The sequence below is a fragment of the Mustelus asterias genome, chromosome 26, assembly GCF_964213995.1.
Source record: "Mustelus asterias chromosome 26, sMusAst1.hap1.1, whole genome shotgun sequence".
Taxonomy (NCBI): Eukaryota; Metazoa; Chordata; class Chondrichthyes; order Carcharhiniformes; family Triakidae; genus Mustelus; species Mustelus asterias.
Window position 1 is genome coordinate 27,140,742 of NC_135826.1, and position 25,275 is coordinate 27,166,016.

Genomic DNA, 25,275 nt, shown 5'->3' on the forward strand with positions numbered 1-25,275 from the left:
AATCTTGTGGTTTTATTCACTTTAGTGGGTAACTGGGATTTCAAACTTTGCTGCAAACAAAAAGTTACCGGTCTCTAATTGGATCATATCATCCTCCATAAAGAATGAGTTAACACTGCACAATAAGGCAGTCTATTGGCAAAGTAGCAGCCAATGACGAAAGTCTTCTCTTCCGTATGACGACTCTTCAGTAGCAGTGTGTGCGCTTTACAATGTCAGAGATGCCACAGTAAAATGACAGAACCACTTTGTCAAAGTTTGTTTTCAAATTTTCAGTTAAATACATTTAATATGTTGCAATAAAGAATTTTTTTTGTCGCTGTTGCAAACAATAATTGCTTCAAAATAGAGAACAATCCAGTGGCATAAAGGGAAAATGACATGTAGTGACCAAAAGTACTTTAACACAGCTGGTTAACATTTACATTCAATCCCACTCCGTTTGGCTCCCATTTTACCACTTTTGACGATTGCACCATTTTACCTTTGCTTGTCTATCTATTCAACATTAAAAGGTATTATTTTTAGGGGTGAAACATCTAAAGTGCACCACTCCTGAGCATGTTCTGGGAATGCTTACAGCAAAACTGCGTACTCTCAATCTGTGATTGTCCATTTGTGAGATACACAGTCCCAGCTCTCACCATGGAGTGAGACGTTAGGATTTTTATCCCTTCTTTTCTCAATCACTTGTTAACTACTAATTTAATGTAAAGATTTAGAGATGTGCAATAAGATTTATAATTAAAAAATACATCTTTACCTTAGAACCAATGTTCTATTTAATGATTTCTATCATCTGATAATGGGCATATCCACATTTATAATTATCATGCACATATTATGGAGGCATTAAAAATATGAACACCGCAGGGTAGAAAGAGCATTAACGCCCACCAGAACCAAGAAATGAATCATGGGCTCTTACTTGGTCTAGAAATTTGTCTGTGATATTAGCATGCAAAAAACGTAACATATTTGTAATGATTCTCTGGCTGCTTTTCTAACAGAGATGTCAACCTGTTTAAAAACAAACAAATTAATTAAAATAGTAGACCGAGGAATGCCCTGCAAGTACATTAAGCGCTTGCTTGCTAATACCTCAGACAATTTCTAGTCCTTATACATTCTCATTAAATTTGGTGAATCTCTCCTCTCCCCCCCACCCCCCATTGTCCAATTGTTCCCTCCCTTCCCGAAGATGTCAAGCATGCATGGATTACACTCTGGTATTCGAACCTCATTTGTGAACCTAGATGGGGAGCTTCATCGGGCTATTCAACTGTGAGGAGCATCACAACCGAGCTTGATCCTGCCCTTAAGTCAAAGTCCACATATTTACATATTCTACCAATAATTGGATAATAATCAAGAAAAGGATTATTTTTTTTCTTTGCTAGCCCAATAGAGCTATAAAAGCTAGTTCAGCCCAGACTGGGAACCATATCCAGTACCTTTCCTGGATTGTATAGGGATGTGGACTCCATACAATTCTGGGTACTGGACTTTCTGTCTGCAATTTAACAGTTCCAGAGATTAAAGAGTATTCAATCCTATTAATTGCTGATATTTATAAATTAGTGGAATATCAGCTTTATTAGTTTGCTTCAGGTCCTAGTGTTTGTAGATTGTGAAAACAAAAAAGTTCATTTAACAATAGAAAAGGCGGTAGTGTAGATTTGAAACGGTGATTTACTGCACACCCTTACAGATAATCATTATTTTGGTTATATTACAGCCCATGTTTACCATTCTGGCAACCTTGCAAAATAACGTACTGGACATCAATCTTGTTGGGTGTCAGTAAATATGAGATGGATTTGAGTTTTTACCCCTCCAGTTTTCTCCTTTCCTCTCCTGAAAGCACCCGGCTCATGCTGGGTCAGTTCCACATGCACTGGCCACCCTTGCCTCATCCAACAGAACATTCATCACTTTGTGAGCCTAAAATGCAAGCGCTGACCTTGTTGGGAGGGGGGGGTAAAAAGAGAGACGAGTTGGAAATCAAAGTCAAGCCTATCCTGTTCTCACCCAGCACCAACAACATGCACACAATAACTAGCAGCAGTCACTGGATAGCAATCAGGAGTGGAAGCCCACGCTGATTTTTTTTCCTTTCGCCCAGGGACAGAGGGGTTTCTAGCCCCTCTACCTCATCTCAGCTGAGATCAGCTAACTCAGCACAAACTCAGACCTAGGACCACCCCCCACCACCCCCACTCCCCGGTCTGTATGGCTCAGTTTCACACTGTGCAGTACACTTATCCACACTGAACCGTCAAGGGAAGTTTCTTCGAGATGGATCTCAGAATCCATTTAATCTTGATTGCTCTGGACAGCTTACAATACAAAACGCAGGCCACAAGCAGCTACACTTAAACTTCACTGGATCTACCAAGTTGCTGCCGAGCAGCTGAGGAATAGTTCAGTACCCTAAACAATCTCAAAGCACCAAAGTCTGTGCTGTGAAAGGCACCACTGGGCTGCAATTTGGTCAGATTCTGCTGCTGCAGTCATTTGCAAATGCACCCCAATGAACACTGAAAAATCCTGACCTGCTGGCTGCAGGAATGGCAGAAGTAATGCGCAAACACCAAGTTTAAGATTTTGGTACACTGAGCTGGCTACTAAACTCACTTTACATTCACAACCGTAAGCTAAACCACGTTGATAAAATAAATTTCAGCATTTTTTATCTCACATAAAATATCTCCCCTTGGTTCTTTTACAATCATGCTTTCATTGATTATTGTCTCAGGCATTCTTTTCCAACAAAGATTCAATTCTATGATGCTCAGTTGTACCATTTCTAATACGTGTTACCAATAAGCCACGAGTCAAGCAGTTTAACACTGATGACTGGCTAACAGGATACAATATCCCAAAGTCCTCCACATCCCTCAGTATGTTTAAATGGAGCCAAGAGATGCCAGCTCATAAAAGGAGTATGGGAAGGGTATGATACATCACAAGCTGATATCAATATGACTGATCAACATTCTCAGTATTAAAGGGATGAGGAAATAGTATGGAGTCTTGTCTCTTTAAGAGCACAGCCTTGCAGTGTAGTTACTCTGGTTTTTTTGGCCAATTTATCTATCTATTTCTGAATTAGATCACATCTTAAAACTGCTACCCAAGAATGACTCATCATAATTTGAAATAAAAAGACTTAAAAAATACATTATAGTACTTCTTTTAGCCAAGACGACCAGAGAGATTACATGAGGCAGCCTGCCTCTTAAAGGGACAAGTTCCACTTTATTTTGGTGTCATCCCTACAAATTTTTATACAAATAGAAAATTAACAATTTACTATGGTTGTAAGTAATTAGCAATGTTCTTGAGGCTAATTGCTGCATCACATCTGTCTTCTAAGTTTTACCTGCACTAGCACCCAACGTGAATTTAAAAAAAACATCATGGTTGTGTTTGTATTTTCGACGCTATCCAAAGTTCTCCTGAAAAAATAGACTTTCCAAAATGTTTGTTCTTGGTTCCGTTCAATTCCGTTGCACATTTACCAGTTCGTATGAGATAAACTTTCGGAGCCGCTCCAGGTACTGACTGTACAGTTCTATATCATTATGGCCAGCTCCTTCCACCCACAGGGGCTCCACGGCCTTCATGCAGCGCTCGTACAACGCCAGGCCATGGGAGAAATCAATCACTTCATCCTCAGTGCCGTGGATGATCAACACAGGAGATGTGATTTTGGAGATTTTATCAATGCTGTAAAAAAAAAAGAAAACTAATAGTCACAGCGTCAAAATACAAGACATCTTACTTCATTCAGTGTGACTAAGAATTAATCAATGCGGGTCAATGAATTTTACTTGAGGTTTGTCTTTATAGAGAGAGGAGTGAACTTAAGGTGATGACTCTCACTAGGTGCTGTTGATCCTGTCCAAATTTACTCCTCACCCAGATGCATATTCTTCACGTGATAGTTCAGTCAGAAAGCTAGGCAATTTGCTTAGTGCTGTGCTGGCCCACGCAGGATGGGTGAGTAGATGGGCAGGCATTAGCACATCGCACTGATACCCTCCTGACTCCAGTCATGGTTTTGACCTCTAAGTCACCACCATATAAGAGACAATATCTTGGGCATCTGCCAGAGTTACACAGTAGGTGGTCAGAATATAGACCATGACTTGAAGTAAAACTTACCCCTTTTGCAACATAATTTTCAACAATACTTAAAGTTAGTGACACTGGCCAAATGTAGGGCAAAACTCTGTACTCTATTTCAACTTGTCTGCAGAAGTAATAGGAATAGGAGTGAAAACCCACATTCAGTATTTTAGTGGGTCCGTTTTTTAATATGTATGCATTCGGGTGACATTTAATAAGAAGGCAGGTTTTTGTCTCTAAAATATATAGTAATCCATCCAAAAGTGCACAGTGCTAATCAGTCACATAGGTTACTCTTTGAACAGTGACAGCGGACTTTCTTTTCCTGCGTAAATGAATAATGTTTGCCACCAAAACCTTTGTTTTTAGGGGATTCTCGCATTCCTCCCAATGTTCCTGCTCAAACCAGCTGGATTGTGCCAGTAAAGAGCACAGCAGCCAAAAACGCATTCTTCGGTGAAGGAAGCACTGGGACTCCAGCAAACACATACAGGCCATGTAATTTACATGGAGCAGGACTCGTCTCCACAATCCAACCATCTACTCGAGACATTGCTTGATAACAGTGGCACTATAGACTGGCAGAAGCTAAATACATTGCAAATTCTTTGGCACCCACCTCCATGTTGGGATGCAAATGGCTACAAGTAATCTGAAGGCCATAATGCCAACACTGATTGCATTGTTGGGGTCCTGCATTCTCATGAATCCAGGCACTATGAAAGCACAGTGTCCTTAACTGCAGGATTGTGGCTGAAAGAGTGATAAAGCAATACATACTGACAGAGATCAGGGATCTGATATATCCAGTGGAGACTGAGTGGTCGAGCTGGTGTTGAGGCAGCTCCAAAGGAACCATATGCAGGGAAGCTCAAAACAGCAGCAATTTTCACAGCAATAGGACGAGCTATTCCAGTCATGGCCCAATATTGCACCTGGTCTGTAGAAGGTGGCAAAGTTATGAGACTGCCTTGCTGGTGAAACAAAAGCAGCAGAGCAGAGAGATTTCCCAAGACACACCTAGCTAACTAAAAACTCAACTCTTTGGCTGACGAAGAATCAGGCTCTCTGTATTCTAAAAGCTTCTCATCCTCCAACTCCCTAAGGGCAACAGGAAATCCCAGAGAATATTCATCTTCCAGAATGTTAACAGACCACAATAGTGGGAGGTGAAAAAAGGAAATAACAAAAAGCATCAAGAGGTCCACAAAAGGGCAACACTACAAAAAATACAACTGATCAAGTGTAATTAAAGCAACACGAGGCAAATCTGTCATACTCACAACTAGTCAACTTACCTTTAAGTTCAATGCGAAAGCCCCAGGAAGCAGGGTTCCAAAATGTGCCTTTTTTTTCCCTTTTAATTAACTAGGGATATAACTTTAGAGCAAAACTATGCTACAGAGGGAGGGAAGCCTGAACACTCATCTCCATAATTTTCATATGCAATGAGTTTCTGGTGACTGCCAAAGAGCTGAGAGCAACCCTAATCCATCATTGATACCTGGGCTGTGTGGGAAGCCTACAGTTTTATTTTTTATAACTTTTAATCACATTTTCCACAATGTATTTGCACTAACATTTTCTCACCGGATAAATCGTGCTGAGGTCAGGTTTTACTTGTGTTGGGGCATGTTACAGTGTTACAACATGATGGGACATGCTGCTTACACTTTCAGCGCTGAGATCAGCTAACCTTGGCAGAGACCACTAACTCGTGGGCAGTGCGATCAGAGGTCAGAACCAATTAGTGTCAGCCACCTCTGCAAATGTGTTTAATTAACCAATGAATGTAAATAGGCACTCTCTTGAGTAATGTATAATAATTTCTGCGTAAAAGAGAACAGGAGGAGATTGGTATCATGCAAGAGAAGGAACTCCTCAAACTTGCACAATTGTACCAGACCACGAGGTGTCGGCAAATTCTTGAACCTAATAGCTGCCTGATGGATAGATGCAAGGGCTACTCCTGGGATCTTACAATTAACATCATTTGCTTCTGTTTGACTCGCCCAACCTCCTGCTCCACATGACCGTTCTGATCCCCTCCCATCTCCCACCGCATCCTCTGAATGTCAGTAGAACGCCTCGGCCAAGGCAAACTGCTGCTCCGATTTAACCCTAATCCTCTGTGATCTTCTTCTGGCCTCTGAGCTGAAGTGCTGCGCCAATTTGAATTTTGGGGTTCAGAATGGGTCAACGGTAGACACCAGCATATCAGTTTAGAAGACAGCAAGTCTCTGGAGAGTTGGGCAAAGGAAGTAATGGTGACCGCAGTAAGAACATCACAACTTAGAAATTACTGTTCATGATTTTAATGGAGGGGTTACCTATCTATTTTAAGTGGTTTAATACCTCGCTTACAGTAGGAAAGGGAAATGTCATGTGAAAGTGCTAATATCACAAATATCAATTTCAAGGATCACAACTGACTGGTTCAATCAGCTGAATCAGGGTGTCAGAATGACCCAGATGATTCATTTTGTTTGAACAGTCTGGAAATTCAGGAAATAACTTTTTGTGCAGTACTGCGCAATTCTTTCAAGCAGCTCATTCATTTATTATGGTGGCTTTCAAACATTGCCGTCAGGATCTCCTGTAAATTGCAATTGTTACAGCACAAGAGGGCATTTAGCGCACCGTATCTGCACTGGCTCTCCAAATTAGCATTTCAGTTAGTCATTCTCCTGCTTTCTCCCCAGACCCTGTGTTCAGACTAACATTTTTAAGAGACCCTACATTCTACAAATAACGACACACTCCTGAGAATCTTTGACAAATATTGGCAGTCCCAGATACCCTGTCTGGACTCTGCCGAGGAAAGAAAACAGCGCTCTCATTACAGAAAATGTTTTTATTAGTATACAATACAAATAAAGTGCCAGTAAGTCAACAATAAAGATAAACCCTTGTTTGTATATGTAAAAGTTTAGCCCATTTCCCAAAGCTCAAAGCTGATAAAGTGGACATAAATCTGGTGACCTTACAGAGAAAGGCCCAAGGCTTAAAGCCCAGGTAAACTTAGCAATATATCTGTTGATATGTAGATAGAAATGGTCATTTACTGAAAGCAAAACAAGCAACTTCAATTTAAACACTTGGCAATATCACATACTGGTGGTTTGTTTCTATGGGAAATAAATCTGACAAGGTTAGTCAGTCTTGCACTTCTTGCTAGTAGGTTTAGGCAACATACTTTAGCACATAATATGCATGTATGTTTTGTGTTTAAAACATTAAAAGGAATGGGATTTGTCATCACATCATACCAAAAGGTCTTGAGTTTTTAGGGGTGTGAGACTAATTGGATTACTTTCAAAGAGCTAGCACAGGCACGATGGGCCAAGTGTGTTGTATCATTCTATATTTAAAATAGGAACATGTTCCCACTGCTCATCAATGCTGTACTTAAACTGGGCATAGGAAGCAGAGATGTCTTTTCCTGGCATTCTTCCTCCCTCGGGGGAAATGCTTTGGTTCCTCTCAGCATCTCATCTCATGACTCAGTTCTGACTATTCATACGCAGGGTGGAGTTGTGGACTGTTCCTTAAATCACAAGTCACAAAGATGCTGCTGTAAACACGCAACTCCCCTTTGTATTCCAGCCCCATCAAAATACAGGCCAACATTCTGTCGGCTGTTCTGATTGCTTTTTGTACCTGTCCACTAGCTTCTAATGATTTGTGCACTAGAGACACCCTACTCAGTAAAATCGTTATAAAGTATGATCGCTTATCCCAGACAAGCAGTCACCAAAAGAAATAATTAAAAATGACAGATTCTGCCAAAGTCACTGTCCTTAGAAATATAAACAGGTCTGACCTTGGTTATTTCAGTGGCAGTGGAGCCTCACTTTATATGATGGATCTTTGAGCTTCTGCTGCATCACTGGCCCATAGAGTCCAGAAATAATAGGCTTGCAACAGAAAGCCTCTCTCTGTCCCATCAAGGTCAAAGCTGGAAAGGCTGTTTCAAGAGAAGCAACACATCTCTGCTACGATTGTGAAATACTAAGACCCCTCACTGGACATGTTTCCAAAATATATATGGATGTCATCATGACAATTTCTAAAATTTTAAACTGAGCAAAGATCCTCAGAATGGCTTAAAGTATGCCCATCTGTGACCCCAGAACAAAACAACCCACTTAACAACGTTGGAAATCTCACACCTCGTTATATGAGGAGCTATTAAATGATCACCTGGGGACTACACAGCCCAACTTCAAAGGGGACTACATTGAAGGTCTATTGTATTTGATAAACTAAGCTGGCTAGCAGAGACAGAACATCTACTAAGACAATGGCCTCTCAAACATTCCTTTTAACCCATTAATAGCTAAAACATTAACAGCCTGGAACGCAAAACAAATGTCCAAACAGCGGATAAACATCCCTTGAAGACATTGTGGAGGTAAAGTCACATAACAAGGCCTTTGGCTTGTTGAACAAGTAATATTGCCTTGACGGGCTGTTTGCCATGTCAGTCTGCTGTGTAACATTTTACTGGTCTTGAGACTTCTTACTAACATTTTACTAGCAGGATATACCAAAGGAGTTCTGGACTAGGTTGGACTCATACCCTCATCTACATTACTTCTGCTGGAAGTCTGTACCATCATTTACAAGACTGATTTATCTCTGCATGCCAATCTAATCACATGAAGTCAACACCACCAGAAAATTAATAATCCAGCATCTGTTTTCAACCCACCGACCTCCGTGAAGTACCTCACTGGACTTTGGAACCCACAGTGGTCTCTATTGTAAATCCTTATTTTCTCTGTCCCTCTCGGTACAGAGTGTGAAGGCAACATTGTGGCCCGCCTTCCATTTTGTGCGCACACAAATAAACCACCCTTTGCTGTATTGGAAAATTGGACCACAAAAACCAAGTGGTTGGGGAAATACGCCACTTATAAAGTGGGAAACAAATCAAAACACTTTTCTGTTTATGGATGGGTGGTGACAGGAGAAATTGTTGTTTAAACTAACCACCTTCCTGTCCGCAACAGGAATTAGGAGCTCACATTTAGAATTACCCATTTGAATTTGACCAATATCCAAGAGAGACATGAGCCAAATCAATATAAAGGAGTCAGTTGTAAACCAGAAGGGAAAACTTGGTGATTGTTTTAAAATGTGTTCCACAAATAACCTTACCACAGCAAATTCCTTTTCCCTCACACTAAGAAAATGGCAACTTTTGATGCCCGGATGTCAAGCAAGGAGATCTGAATGGTGAAATAATAGCATCCCATAGCACAGAGTAACTAAAAGCCGTAGCTAGGGAGATACAGTTGAGAGAGCAAGACCAAACACAGCTGGAACCTGCAAGGGAAAATCTCTACCTGGAGGGACTCCCATCTTTCTGACTCCAATCTATTCTGAGGCTCTCAAATGCTAGATTCATTCCTAAAGTCAGATACGGTTCTGGGAAATAATTTTTTTTGCCACTTGAGTGTTTCAGGACAGCTAAAATGGCCATCATATACACACACCTGGACCATTTTAGTTCAAGGGCAGCTGTGAAGGGCTCTCCCATTACAACTCCTGGTGTGTCCATGAATTATGAGCAGATCAGAACATTATATCACACTTGCTACCTTACATTCCGCCTGCCACAAAACTCAAAATAAATTTGATTTTACCTTTAAAATATCCTTGATCGATTTGAAAGGTGGATTTTAAAAAGTCTTGTGGAAGCCAAACATCCACTCTCCTGTAACATTGAATTTTTTGCCCCCAAATACAGCAATTATATTTCTAAACACAAAAATGGTATTACTCCACATTGGATTCCATCTTCCACTAGTGTTTTTATTCCAATTTTGCCATCTGATCAAGATCACCTTGCAACTTGCTTTGGTTCTCAATGATTTACTATGCCAAAATTAAAAAAAAAATTTTTTTTAATGTAACAATTTGTAAGCCCAGCCTTGGAAGCAGGGCCTTCAGTGTGGGAGGTTCGATCTTTGATTTGCCATCATTGTGCTTGTGTAGGAAGTTGCTTAATCCTGCAGGCAGAAAAGTTATCACAGCTAACGATTGTGGTTTACAGCATCCCTTTTGCATTGGTTTACACAAGGGTGTAGTCACACTACAGTTGTAGCACCGGAGGAACACTGTCACTGCCAAAGTAAAATGGTCACTCATATCTACCTGTGCATGTGCACTAGTCCGTGCATGTGCAAAAATCCAATGGCCTGCAGTTTACCCAGCACGTGCCAACTCATTTTACTTCCTAACTCAGTTATTGCAACATGCTTAGTTTGTGAATTTCATAAATCCCACATATCACTTGGTCGGCAGGTTGCTTGGAATATCTAGCTCACAAGCATTTTATTGACAGTTGGAGAACGTGTTACATTATTTTATCTTTTCAGTTTAAAGAGGACCAATGAATTAATGACATTGCAAAATCAAATTTAGTTCTGCAAAGTACTAATAGCCATTTCATTTCAATGCATAGCACATTCTTGAAAGTAAATAAGCAGAGTTCATGTAACATATTGCCCCTATAAAGATGTCAGCGATACATACAACTGTACACTGGCATTGGTAGCAAACATAGCTTTGGAGGGAAGTGGTTTGGTTATGTCCCAATGCTGCATTTGCAGTATAAATACAGACTGAATCCAGCATCAGGGCTCAACTGGGCATGAAAATAAATCTAAGCATATGGCATGCTTGCCTTTATAGAACGGGGCATAGAGTATAAAAGTTGGGGTCTGATGTTGCAGGTGTATAGAACGTTGGTTCGGCCGCATTTGGAATACTGCGTCCAGTTCTGGTCGCCACACTACCGGAAGGACGTGGAGGCTTTGGAGAGAGTACAGAGGAGGTTTACCAGGATGTTGCCTGGTATGGAGGGGCTTATTTATGAGGAGAGATTGGATAAACTGGGGTTGTTCTCCCTAGAAAGACGGAGGATGAGGGGAGACTTAATAGTGGTGTATAAAATTATGAAAGGCATAGATAGGGTGAACGGTGGGAAGCTTTTCCCCAGGTCGGTGGTGACGTTCACGAGGGGTCATAGGTTCAAGGTGGGGGGGGGGGGGGGGGTGTGGTGGTTTAACACAGATATCAGAAGGACATATTTTACACAGAGGGTGGTGGGTGCCTGGAATGCGCTGCCAGGCAAGGTGGTGGAGGCGGACACACTGGGAACGTTTAAGACTTATCTAGATAACCATAAGAACGGAGTGGGAATGGAGGGATACAAAAGAATGGTCTAGTTTGGACCAAGGAGCGGCACGGGCTTGGAGGGCCGAAGGGCCTGTTCCTGTGCTGTATTGTTCTTTGTTCTAAAGTGGGACGAGAAGAATACTGAATGAAAGAAATGAAAAATAAAATCAAGAGTCAGCATGGAAAATCTTGCTTGACCAGCCTTACCACCATTTTCTATTCTCATTCAAAATATTCAATGTAGATATAATTTATCTAGATTTTCAAAACATTTTCAGTAAGGTGTCGAACAATAGACAATAAAGGTCAGAGAATGCGGAATCAAGGAACAGGTGGCAGAATGGATTGCTGGCTGGCTTCAAAACTGAAGGGAAGAGTGGGAGTAAAGGGTCACTATTCAGATTGGTAGAAGGTGGGATACAGCGCTCGGACCACTGTTGCTCACAATTTATATTTACGGTTTATACTTTAGAACCTGAAACAGCTTTTTAAATTAATGGACACCACCAAACTGGCGAGGATAGTCAATATAGAGGACAGCAACGAATTACAGGAGAACATTAAAAAACTTGCAAAATGGGCAAGTAATTGGCAAATGAAGCTCAACACAAATGTAGTAGCACATTTTGGTAGAGCAAATGTGAAGGTCACTTATGAAGGTGCAAATCTAGGAGGGATAGAGGAATAAATAGATAGAGTACAAATACACCAATCACAAAGTTGTGTCACAAGTTATCAAGGCCATAAAAAAAAACAAGTACAGTGCTAGGCTTTATTTCCAGAGGGATATTGAAAAGCAGGGAAGTTATGCATTGAATCTTGTTAACAGTAATGTGCGCAGCATTGGTTGCCATAGAGAGACACTGGAGAGGGTGCAGAAAAGATTTACAATACCACCAGAAATCAGGAAAGGTTTGATATTCTGGGTCTCTTTGGTCTTAGTAAAAAGACTGAAGGGTGACCCAAGTGGTCTTTAAAATTCTGGAGGGTTTTGGTAAAATAGATGCAGAGAGAATGCTTTCTCTTATGGGGAAGGGCAAAATAGCATCAATCCAAGGTAGTCACCAAGAAATCCAATAGGGAATTTAGAAAAAACTTGTTTATCCAAGGAGTGGAGAGATTGTGGAATTTGCTACCACAGGGAGAGCTTGAAGCAAATTCTGCAGAAGCAGTTAAGGGGAGGCTAGACCAGCACATATGAGAGAAGGAAAAGTGTTATGATAATAGATACAGAATGATAGGAGGAGACTCAAGTGGAGCGTTGGTCTGGTTGGGCAGAATGGTCGGTTTGTGCTGTATGTAACCCTATGAAGTATGTTTTAGACTTACTGACAGACATCGAACTGTAGTATATCTACTCTGCAATAATTATAGATTGAGGTCACACATTAGGGGAGACAGTGACGTAATGGTACTGTCACTGGATTAGTAATCCAGAGATCCAGGGTAATGCTCTGTGGACCCAGGCTTAAATCCCACCATGGCGGATGGTGAAAATTTGAATTGAATTTTTAAAAAAATCTAATAATGACTATGAAACATTGTCCATTGACATTAAAAGCCACCTGGTTCCCTCATGTCTTTTAGGGAAGGAAATCTGCTATCCTTACCTTGTCTGGCCTACATGTGACTCCAGATCCACAGCAATGTGGTGGACTCTCAAATGCACCCCGCAAAGGCAATTAGGGATGGGCAATAAAAGCTGGCCCAGCCACCGATGCCCACATCTCATGAAAGAATTAACACAATATACAGTTGATTCGACCAACTGCAGCCCACATAGTTATGTAGGCCTTGTCATGCAATTTATTATCCATAACCATCACTTTCCAGACATTCATTTTGTTGATAGGATTAGATGCCTTGAGTTATCACTATAAAAGGCACAAGGTGGGAAATAACAATGAATCAGCTCAGCATACAAGCTCCACTTGAACCATGGCAGGGGGCACTTACTTGGGGAATGCATCAAAGCAGTATGTTTTCTTTGTGTCTGGGAATGCCACCCGCATTCCTGAGGTCAGAGGAGAGTGCAGAATAACAGCAGCACACTCATACCGGGAAGCCAAGTCTACAGTCGGGACGGTACCAATACTCTGCCCGTATAATATAATGTTTTCAGGACTGATTCCATATCTGTAAGGAAAAGAAATCAAGCACGTGAGCGGCGCTCATTTAACAAGTCCCAATAAATAGATCAAGTCTTTTCATAATTAACTTAATGCTATATTTGCATCCAACAAATGTAGTTTGGGTCAATGCTCCTCACAACTGGCTTGTACTGCATTTAGAACACAATTCAACAACAATTACAATTGGAAACAAAATAACCAGAAATCTAGAACTTGTGTTGTATAAATGTCTTCTGTGATCTCAGGATGTCCCAAAGTGCTTTTTTTTGAGGTGGCATCACACGGATTTGTAAGCTATTGTAATATCCAATATGTTCACAGCATAAATTGCACCAAGATGAATGACCAATGAATTTGTTCCAAAGATGGAATAATTGCTGGCCAGGGCACAAGGAAAATTCAATGCTCTTCTTAGCATAGTATCATGGAAGCATTTACATGTCCATCTGAATAGACAGACGGAACCTTGGTGTAACATGTCAACCAAAAGACAACACTGCAGCATTCCCCCGGCACAATGAGCCAACTTTATAATCAATGTGCTCAACTGTGTCAACAATAGCAAGGCCCACTCAGTGGTACTCAGTGATGCGCATGAATGGGATTTCCTGTTTTCTACTCATGCCAATTTTTTTTGTTCCTAATGGAAGGTACAACTTCTACATGTTGCAGGGCAGTACAGCAACAGACCTTGGACAGAGTTAGCTAAATCAAAGAATAGTTAACAGCACAGGAGGCCATGCAGCCTATGGTGTTTGTGCCAATTCTCTGCATGAGTAACTCAGCTAGACCCACTCTCCATACTTTCTACCTCCGCCACACACTCAGGCAGCACATTCCAGACCTTAACCACCCACTGCGTAAAAAAAGGTTTTCCTTCTGCTATTGATTGCTGTTTTGCCAATCACCTTAAATCGGGGGTCTCCTGGCTTCCTTGCAAATGGGAACAGTTTCTCTCCATCTGCGTAAAAAGGTTTTTCCTCATGTCCCCTCTAATTCTTTTGCCATTTGGCTTGAATCTATGACCTCTGGTTTTTGAACACACTGCCAACATGTTCCTCCTGTCTACTCTATCACGACCCCTCACAATTTTATATACCTCAATCATATCATCCCTGTGGAACCCATACTTGTATACTATATTATTTTATACTTTATGTTTTCATGTATTGAAGATTAGAAATAAAAAGGATAATGTTCTTTACTTCCAGAGTTCATGCTACAAGAAATGGTGTTGTATTCCATTGGCAAATACAATACAAATACAAAATACAAGAACTGGCACCACCCAAGCCCTACACATGCCAGATCATAAAGACTTTTGCTGTAGTATTTTAAAAAACTCATTTCTACATTTTTATAGGAGGCAGCGAGAGCTGGAATTTATTCCCAATGATACATCAATTCAAAATATAACATGAATCAGAATACATTAGCTCTATTTAAATACCAAAATGTTAAAAAGGAATGCATACAAATTTTCTTTTATTGAATTCAAAGCCAGACATTATATATTTTGTGAAACTGCAGATACATTTTTATTGAAATGTACATTCAAGTGATGCCATTGTACATTACGATTGTATGATTCCTCCAGGAGTGATTATACATATCCTCAGCATTTTCAAAGGAAATTCTCAAACTAATCCTCATCTCCGATCCAGTAACACTTATAATGATCTGGAGAATAGCATGTGTGTGGGAGCGCGAGACCAGATTTTTAACACTTCAGAGGCTTCAGCAATCTCAAACTGGACAGTATTCAAAAAGAAACATCCTTAAATCCTTAGTTTGAGAGGACATTAGTCCTCGAATCCTTCAATGTTGTCCCAGGCACTTCTATTTATTTTATAGATTTGCACGATTGAATATTCTGTTCACATTTTACTACCGGAGTTGGAAGCTTCCATTTTCTTCCAACAGACTCACTTTGGGGCTTTGCTCAATTTTTTGGGCATCTAGGGACAACTTCAAGCCAGATCACATTTAGTGATCTCAGACACGAAGTAAAACTCCCCTATCCGGCATAAACCTGAACTTAAGTGAGGACACATTTAGCACGAGTGGGTCTTGGGCATACTCCTTGTAGGCATAGTTGAAATCATACTGGACCAACTGTATTGCAGTGAGATATTGATACGGATATAGGACTGAACATTGGCTTCTGTTCATACTGTCAACCTTTCTCTTTAATGGCTTACAGTTCAATTTGAAAAACATTTTATTTTTAAAAGGCATACGTGACATCAAATTTGCATACATTATGGCTCCACAAATGGCAATGGGATAAATGTCCAGCTATGCATTAGAAATGCTGCTGTTTAAGGGATAAAATGATGGCCAGGGTACCATTTCTTCAATCAACGCCAAAAGATCTCTTGCATCCACCCAAGGACACAGACCAAGTACAAATTTAACTTTAACCCACAAGAAAGCACACCTCTAATAACAGCACGTTGAGTGTTGATCTAAGTTATATGCACAGATCTTTGCGTATGGATTGAAATAATGACATTTTGACAAATGTGAAAGTGCTATGACTGGGCCACAGACAAAAACTCTTTCACATTCCAGACAGAGGGAAATGATACAAACCAACAATGCCCTAACCTTCAACAACAAGCACTATTTATTAAATGTTAAAAAACATTGGGGAAGTTGCACACATTAACAACACACACCTTACACTCTGTACAACAATGCAGCACAATCTTCACGGTATGCAGGATCATAAGACAGATACAGATAAGCAAAAGGCTATTTGACTTCTCATACACCCAGGAAAAGGGTGGCATAGTGGCTACGCACTGCTGCCTCAGCGTTAAGGACCCGGGTTCAATTCCAGCTCGGGTGACTGGAGTTTGCACATTCTCCCATGCCTGCATGGGTTTCCTTCAGGTGCTCCAGTTTCCTCGCACAGTTCACAGGTGTGCAGGTTAGGTGGATTGGCCATAGTGGTTAGCACTGCTGCTTCACAACGCCAGGGACTTGGGTTCGATTCCCGGCTTGGGTCACTGTCTGTGTGGAGTTTGCACATTCTCCTCGTGTCTGCGTGGGTTTCCTCCGGGTGCTCCGGTTTCCTCCCACAGTCCAAAGATGTGCGGGTTAGGTTGATTGGCCATGCTAAAATTGCCCCTTAGTGTCCTGGGATACGTAGGTTAGAGGGATTAGTGGGTAAAATATGTAGGAATATGGGGGTAGGGCCTGGGTGGGATTGTGGTCGGTGCAGACCCGATGGGCCGAATGGCCTCTTTCTGTACTGTAGGGTTTCTATGATGATTTCTATGATGTTAAATTGTCCCAAGATGTATAGGGCAAGGGAATTAGCAGGGTAAATAGGTGGGGTTATGGGGATAGGGCCTGGCTAAGACGCTCTGCAAGAGTCGGGGCAGACTCGATGGGCTGAATGGCCTCCTTCGGCACAGCAGGGATTCTATGAAAAACACAGCAGGGATTCTATGAAAAACCCAAACTGTCCTCACCACATGGAATAGTCTCTACTCCCAAAGACCCCCCCCCAGACTTTACTAGTGATTTTTCATAATTCAATTCTCTGGCAACAGCCTTGTAGCTCTTCCCTGTTTCACCTCCAGAGCTTAAAAACAATTTCCCCGTATTTTATTACAACTTACTGAACAAACAACTTTGCGACTTCCTGCCCTGTAATCACAGCAGCTGATATTTATTCAGCAACTTCTTCCCATTTCTATATTTTCAAAAGAAAAGAATTTCATCAGTATTGAAACCTTTTTCTGAAATGTTAAAAGTTGTTTTGGTGACTGAGTGCGAAGGTCAAGTCCATCAAACGTATCCCTCATTTTGTGCAGATGTTCTATTCGTTACCAATTAGATCATTTATGTACATTAAAATATATCATATTAAGATAAGGGCAGCACGGTAGCACAGTGGTTAGCACTGCTGCTTCACAGCTCCAGGGACCTGGGTTCGATTCCCGGTTTGGGTCACTGTCTGTGTGGAGTTTGCACATTCTCCCCGTGTCTGCATGGGTTTCCTCCGGGTGCTCCGGTTTCCTCCCACAGTCCAAAGATGTGCAGGTTAGGTCGATTGGCCATGCTAAAATTGCCCCTTAGTGTCCTGAGATGCGTAGGTTAGAGGGATTAGCGGGTAATATGTGTAGGGATATGGGGGTGGGGCCTGGGTGGGATTGTGGTCGGTGCAGACTTGATGGGCCGAATGGCCTGTTTCTGCGCTGTAGGGTTTCTATGACTTCTATGATTTCTATGATCATGGGTTTCAGTTCCACTCCACAAGTCTGTCTGAGCACGTAACCTAAACTGCTGACACTTCAGTTCAGTACGAAGGGAGGTGCCATCTTTAAGTGCAGATAATGGCCCAAATTGTGTGTTAAGAACAGTGAGGCGAACGGAGTTCACCCTTATTATGAAGCAAAACTGAAGCAGTTTCTGGATTTACTATCTTCTCCGCAAGTTATGCTATATTTGAACCTCACAAACACTCAACTTAATGCAAGGGCGTTAAGTAGCAGTCCTTAACATAGTAAATAATCCAGAAAAAGGGCGAGATATTCTGATGGCAATCAGGTGCAAATTAATTTAAGATTGTGACGACCCTTAATTACTGCAAAACAACTCCTGATATTTAAAATGCAATTTCACAAGTTTGAAGCCTCATTCCTTTAGAATGTAATTATTGGAGTGTTTTCTAAAAATAATATATATATATATTTTTTAAAGTGCAAGGTTTTAAAGTCTTTTTTGTTTTCTCAAACCTTTCATTCCCTCCCCATTTCACTTTTTCTGCATGATTTTACAAAGAATTAAATGCTTAATTCATATTTCCTGATTTAGAATTTGCAGGTCTCAATGAGAATTCTTCAATCCAACTGGAAAGTCATGTTATTTGAGCTGCTCCGAGAAGCCGCAGATTCACTGTAGGAGGATACCATGCTGGAAATGATCTCTTGGAACTGTAATGTGCTTGCTCAAAAGGTCTGTGGGCTGCTGCAAGATAGGTGAAAGGTGCCTTTCACCTGACTGCAAAATCCAGGCCTTTAAACCATTTCTCCAACATGACTGTTCAGATTGACATTTAAAAAAAGTTATATTTTCTTTTAAAGAGCAAAGGAATATTCCCAATGTTTGGCTAATATATACCCCCTCAAACGATGCCACTAGCAAGTTACTCAATTACACTACTTGTCTCATTGCTGCCAATGAGACTGTACTACGTGTAAACTTGATGGCACATTTACCTACACAATTGCGACTTAAACTCGAAAATGCCCAACTGGAATTCAACCAACTTGTGTATACCCATTTATAGCAATTAGGCTTTTTAGCTTTAAAAAGGACGGTGCACATAATATATAGGTTTAGTAACAGTGGAATTGATCGCATGTTACATGACATAATGTTCCAGGTTATCTTCTGATGGGAGATCTGCTGGCAAGTATAAAAATGCACACGCTTAAGCCAACTAATTTACACACAGGTATAGTCAGTTGTGTGTGTAAAATGACAAGTTTTGGGATGTTGACTTTTGTTTGGAAAAGCTGCAGCACCCAATAATTAATCTCAGCCACAAAGAGAATCTGTTGACTAGATCAGCAGGAAGATTCCACAATTTGTTGATACCACAGTATGATGTGAGGTGTGTTTTTCTTTTGACAACTAATCTTTATCTAACTGCCAAGGGTGTAGGTAAAATTCTCTAATCCGATGAACAGAATATAACATTTAGGTCATTTTCCTCTTGTATCATAGAATGCTTCAAAGAAATCAGTTGTCAAAACAGATATCTAGAGCAATCTGTTGATAGTAAAATCGGTGTGTAAATACAGTTAACATAATTTCCAATCACAATGCTGCCATTCAATTCAACCAAAATACTGTATTCACTTAAAGCTAAAAGAGTTGGGAGCTAGAATCCAGTTTCCGGCCAATGTCACAAAAGCAGCAAGTTTGTCTACGTGTCAAGAACACAGCTATAAATTGGCAACATGTTTTTAAACTCTAATGAGAACAAAAACTAACTTACCCATACCAACAGTGGATTAACATTAATTTTAAATGATTGAGTCTTCAGTAAAAGATTGATCGAGTTCAAGGACTGGTCCATGGGTAAAGGGACAGGGCGAGGACAGTTAATAATTGGAAGTTATCTGTTGTATTCAAAGGCCCAGAAATGGCATGGATATGCTCCCCCCTTACCTCTATACAATAACTACAAGTTGGCATACAATTGGAAACCAGTAACAGATAAGATCCCAGGAAACATTCGTGACCAGCTCATTGTCAGGAGGAATATATTTCACTACAGTTCTAGACATTAACAATACTTGAATTAAACAGCATTTGAGTGAGTGCAAGATTTAAACATTTAAGTAGCTGTTCTGCATGGTTCAGCCATTTCATGCTCCACTGTATCAGGTCACACTGTGGCAGAGCGATGTGTTGTTGTCAAGGATCCTTCACATGGTTAATTCCCCATCGATGTCAGGCATTTGAGAGAGAAGGCATAGAGAGAAAAGATATCACCCACAATGGAAGGAGTGTAGAAGAAATTGGAAAAACAAGTCAATCAAGAGGAGTTTACTTGCATCTTTGACCACATCTCAACTCCATGCACCAATAATCAGGACAGCTTGTTTAAAGTTAGAGTGTAATGATTAGTCACAAGTTGACTTACATTAACACTGCAATGAAGTTAGTGAAAATTCCCTAGTCGCCACACTCCGACGCCTGTTCGGGTACACAGGGACAATTTAGCACGGCCAATGCACCTAATCAGCATGTCTTTCGGACTGTGGGAGGAAACCGGAGCACTTGGAGGAAACGTGCAGTCTCCGCACAGACAGTGACCCAAGCTGAGAATCCAACCCAGGTCCCTGGCGATGAGACACAGCAGTGCCAACCACTCTGCCTTAGTGAACAGTAAGAATGCTGGTGCAAAAGGCATGGCAACATGTGTTATTTTATTATTTTAAACAACACTGAATTGACAGAACAAACTGGCCTGATAGCTGGGTGTGTAAAAGAACTTCTGGGTATGGCACTGAGCAAGGTCAGACGATCCCTTCCTGGTTTGTGCTGATGATACGATCAAGGGTCAAAAGGAGAGGAAAGCGTCCTTTTGGCACAGTTCCTGCTCTGAACTGCTATCTGCTAGTAACTTTTGGAAAACAATTGTGTGGACGTGATTGATATCAGTGTTAATGGAATCATATCCCAGCAAGAGTCACCCCTTTCAGAGGAGAACAAAAGGGAGGGGGAAAAAACTGGCAGGAAAAGACGGAGTGGGGTGGGGAGAAGATCAGCCACTTGTGTCAAGTGTTGTATAACTGCCAGTAATAACAAAACTGTATCTAAGCAAAGAGTCAACACGACAAGGGAGAAATTAGGAGGGAAAAAGAAAAAAACAGAGCAGACTGTGTTACTTAATTCAACAGTTTAGTCCCATGGTGCACATGACAGCTGTTAATACTGCGCCAGTGCCAACACAAAGAATTATTGGAGTCCTGCCCTTATCCTGTGCTGTCTCGTGCCCTGTACTCGAGCAATACGTCATCTTATAGAAGCATCACAAGTTTCTTTGCATAGGCTTTGACCTCAACAATCTGGCTCCTAATTTTAAATTATCCCACATTTCAACAGCATGTTATCTATAATCCTCATATTAATTCAAATGTCGCAACCCAATTCAGAGCTGTTCTTTTTCCTCCAGCTGTTGCTGATATCACATGATACCAAACTGAACAATATATCCGTTAACAATCAAATGTCTATGGAAAACCAGCTCTGGTCTCCTGAATGCACAGTCTTTCCCGGGTACACAGTGTAATATGTCAGTCACCCATGAATATTTCCCCAGAACCACCATTTTGTCTGCATGAACTGAGGCGGCTGTGGGTGGCTAGCTGACTGAAAGTTATCACAGCTAAGTATGATCCTGTCCTCAGCAAAATGTGCAGGCAGAACACCCAGTTCGACCTCTGTCACCAAGGAGGGAAATACAGCAGGGTACTGCAGCACCCAGCTTAAAAAGGAGGTACAAAGCCCCCACCCCAAAAAAAAAAATCAAAACACAACTTTCACTTCAGACTAAAGATGGAAGAAACGCCATCATTTTGGGACATGGGAGAGGTGAGAGATAGGACACGTGATGACCGAAGCCCTCTCCTCTACAGTTCACTGCAGAACTTCTGCTGCTATCCCGGGGATGAGTCACCCAACTACTGGACGCAGAGGCAATGGAGGCACAGGCAGAAAGAAAGGAATATTGGGTAGCTTGGCAGGTTCTGCTTTCCCATTGTCATCTACATACAGTAAACTAAGAAAGCAGAAGCGCTTTGACAAAGGGTCATCTGGACTCGAAACGTCGGCTCTTTTCTCTCCTTACAGATGCTGCCAGAGCTGCTGAGATTTTCCAGCATTTTCTCTTTTGGTTTCAGATTCCAGCATCCGCAGTCATTTGCTTTTATTTTTAAGCAGAAGCTCAAGTCCTTTCTAGCAGAGACGGTGCAGAACGGCAATTGTATTTGGAAATGGGTGCAAAGTGGCGTCACACGATCTGTGTGTATTTCTGCCACTGTTGTGCCCCATTTGTGGCAGCACAACCAGTCCTGGAAGAGGAAATCCTGTTATGTAAAGCCAAAAACCACACAGTCGTCACAGAGGCAGACAGTTCTCTGTTACATCTTTTTATGGAAAACAAAATCTCAGTTTCAACGTGCTGGTGTTATGGCAACATCAGACTTCTGTACACGATTGCCTGACAAGCAGTAGACTTCAGAACAGAAAGACATTCCAACGCAGGGTAGGGCCCTCTGTGCTTTAATAACAGTAGCCTCGTCACTAATGATTATGCCATTTTAACAGTTCTAGTCCTTATCTACTAAGCTTGACTCCCGTTTGAGCATGAGAATTGTTTGAATTTGTAACTATCTATCTTCCATTGAATTTTAACAGAAACATCCATTTGAGATGCTCGATATGCTTCTGGTACTTTACACAAGAATATTGTGTTTCAGTCACGAGATGGACAAAGTGGTCCAAAAAAATACACAAGCTTCAGATTTACCATATGCACAAGCCCCCGGTTCACTGACAGCAAGTTTTCTAGCAAATTACATAGTCAGGCATTCATCAGGATTAATTGCATATAATCTAAACATTACTGAATATAAATCATAGAAATCATAGAAACCCTACAGCACAGAAAGAGGCCATTTGGCCTATCGAGTCTGCACCGACCACAATCCCACCCAGGCCCTACCCCCATATCCCTACATATTTTACCCACTAATCCCTCTAATCTACGTATCCCAGGACACTAAGGGGCAATTTTTAGCATGGCCAATCAACCTAACCCACACATCTTTGGACTGTGGGAGGAAACTGGAGCACCCGGAGGAAACCCACGCAGACACAAGGAGAATGTTCAAACTCCACACAGACAGTGACTCAAGCCAGGAATCGAACCCAGGTCCCTGGAGCTGTGAAGCAGCAGTGCTAACCACTGTGCTAGCATGCCGCCCCATAAATAGACTTATTGCATCTTATACAGTTTAAAGAATTATTGCTATTTTGAGTGTGCTGGAAAAGTTTTGTTTGACACATCATATAATTTAGGGGAAATCAATAATGGCTTCCTAATGCAAAGGTAAAAGTACAAATGTACATTTATAAACAGGAGGTACACTTCCCAAAGGCACAGCTAATAAACGTGTCACTCAGCTCGTAATTCAACCACAGGATGGAAACTGCAGAGCACCGATCTCCCACTGAAAACTAGATGCAGAAAATGGGTAGATCCTGGCTAACTGAGCTGGGGTCAGCATTAGCACAGAGTGCTGCAATTGGCTTCAGTGAGCAAAGGTCGGGGGGTGGGTGGGTCGCTGAAAAGCAATCTGCCGGGATTGCCATCTGATGCATGTTGGGTGATGAGCTCTCCCTCGCCCTATTGAACAGACTGCTGTCATCTTCAGTGAATGGCCATTTAGATATGTTCAGGGAACAGCAGTTTCCATGGAGTGTCAGGACTTTCAGGAGAGGAAAACTTTGGAGGAGGAGGATTCCACCTTTCTCAAGTAGCAAATGATTCAGATGAATGCAGAGCTATCCAGAGCAAGCTGCATTTCACACTCCCAATTATCCAGAGATCCTACCTCCTTCATTTGTGACCATTTAACCTACAAACACAAATGAAAAAGGAATTTTATTTAGACAAAGGGACTGAGTGCTACACAATTCCTCTCATTTCTGTATCTCACTTCATGTTCAATGTCACAAGTCACTTTCAGGGGCTGTCATACCCCAGACAGTTTCCCAGCTATCAGACAATATGCTGATGGATTAATTTCTTCCTAAAAGCAGAAGCAAAGATTTGTTAGTTAATTAGTGTCACAACCAGGCTTACATTAACACCGCAATGAAGTTACTGTGAAAATCCCCTAGTCGCCACACTCCGGTGCCTGTTTGGGTACACGGACGTAGAATTTAGCATGGCCAATGTGTTTCCTGGGCAAGAACTATTTCTGTGGCATCCACCATATACTTTATCCAGAACAGGATTTATAATTTTAATTCAAACTTTCATTCTCTTTTGAATTGTAATATTATGCTTTCCAAACACTGCTACTTTTACATAGATGCTTCTACCAGCCATACATTTGTAATGTTTCCTCTACTGAGGCATAAATTACCAGCTTCTATTAACAACTGTCCAAGGATTTGTACAGATTGAGTTCCTAAGCCCATTTCATCAGGATCTCATCCTTTTATGTTGGATAAAACCCACAGCATTGACCTTTGCACACCTCACTGAAATGGCTGACATTTTCAATCTCCCAACCCTAACTTGCACATCTCTTCTCACAGAATTAACAATCCTACTGACAGATTGACCACCAACTCACACTTGTATAGCTCCATTAACATAGTAAAACATCCCAGAAGCTTTATCAGACAAAATCTGACAACAAGTTATTGGGATAGGTGACCAGAAGCTTGGTCAAAGAGGTAGGTTATAAGGAGCTCCTTAATAGAGGAAAGAGAGAGCTATTGAGGTGCATAGGTTTAGAGAGACAATTAAAAGTTCAGGGTCAAGGTAACAGAAGATAGCTTCGGGTGCACTGGTTTCCTCCCACAGTCTAAAAGGTGTGCAGGTTACATGAATTGGCCATGCTAAATTGCCCCTTAGTGTCCCAAGATGCGTAGGTTAGGTGGATTGGTCATGGGAAATGCACACGGTTATGGGGATAGGTGGAAGGGAGGGCATGAGTGAGAAGCTCTTTCGGAGAGTCAGTAGACTCAATGGGCCGAACGGCTTCCATCTGCACTGTAGAGATTCTGTAGTTCTAAAGGGATTGGAAGACTGAGACCATGGAGGAATTCAAACACAAGAATGAGCATTTCAAGTTTGAAGTGATGCTGGGTCTGGAGCCAATGTAGCCGAGTGAGAACTGTGTTAGCAGATAAAAGGAACATGGTGAGAGTTAGGATACTGGCAGCAGAGCTTTGGATGAGCTGGGGTTTACAATGGGTAGAAGGTGGGACGTTCACCAGGAAAGCAATGAAATAGTCAACTGGCGATAACAGAAGCATGAATGTGGGTCTTGGCCGAAGATGGGCTGAGCCAGGGGCATGGACAGATATTTGAGGTAGGAGTTGCAGTATTACTGTTGGAGAAAATGAGTTTGAAAGCTTAGTTGAGCACAACTGCCAGCAATCACATTTCTTTCAGCTGTGAAACAATTTATACTGGACCCCTCATGTAGAGGAGCATCTTACAATTGATAATGCATAGGTAAATGAGAGAAAATGGGCAGGGGCGGAAGAG

General features: G+C 41.4%; 1 protein-coding gene across 1 annotated transcript in view; it reads right to left on the bottom strand.

The window, feature by feature from the left end:
* Window positions 1–1,983: 1,983 nt before the first annotated feature.
* Window positions 1,984–25,275, bottom strand: part of LOC144479531 (alpha/beta hydrolase domain-containing protein 17B-like) — a 65,149-nt gene continuing 41,857 nt past the window's right edge. The window contains exons 3-4 of the mRNA XM_078198317.1: window positions 13,279–13,458; window positions 1,984–3,732 (exon numbers count right to left, since the gene is read on the bottom strand). Of these exons, the coding sequence (XP_078054443.1) occupies window positions 3,504–3,732; window positions 13,279–13,458 (409 nt within the window). The 3' untranslated portion in view covers window positions 1,984–3,503. The remainder of the gene's footprint in view (window positions 3,733–13,278; window positions 13,459–25,275) is intronic.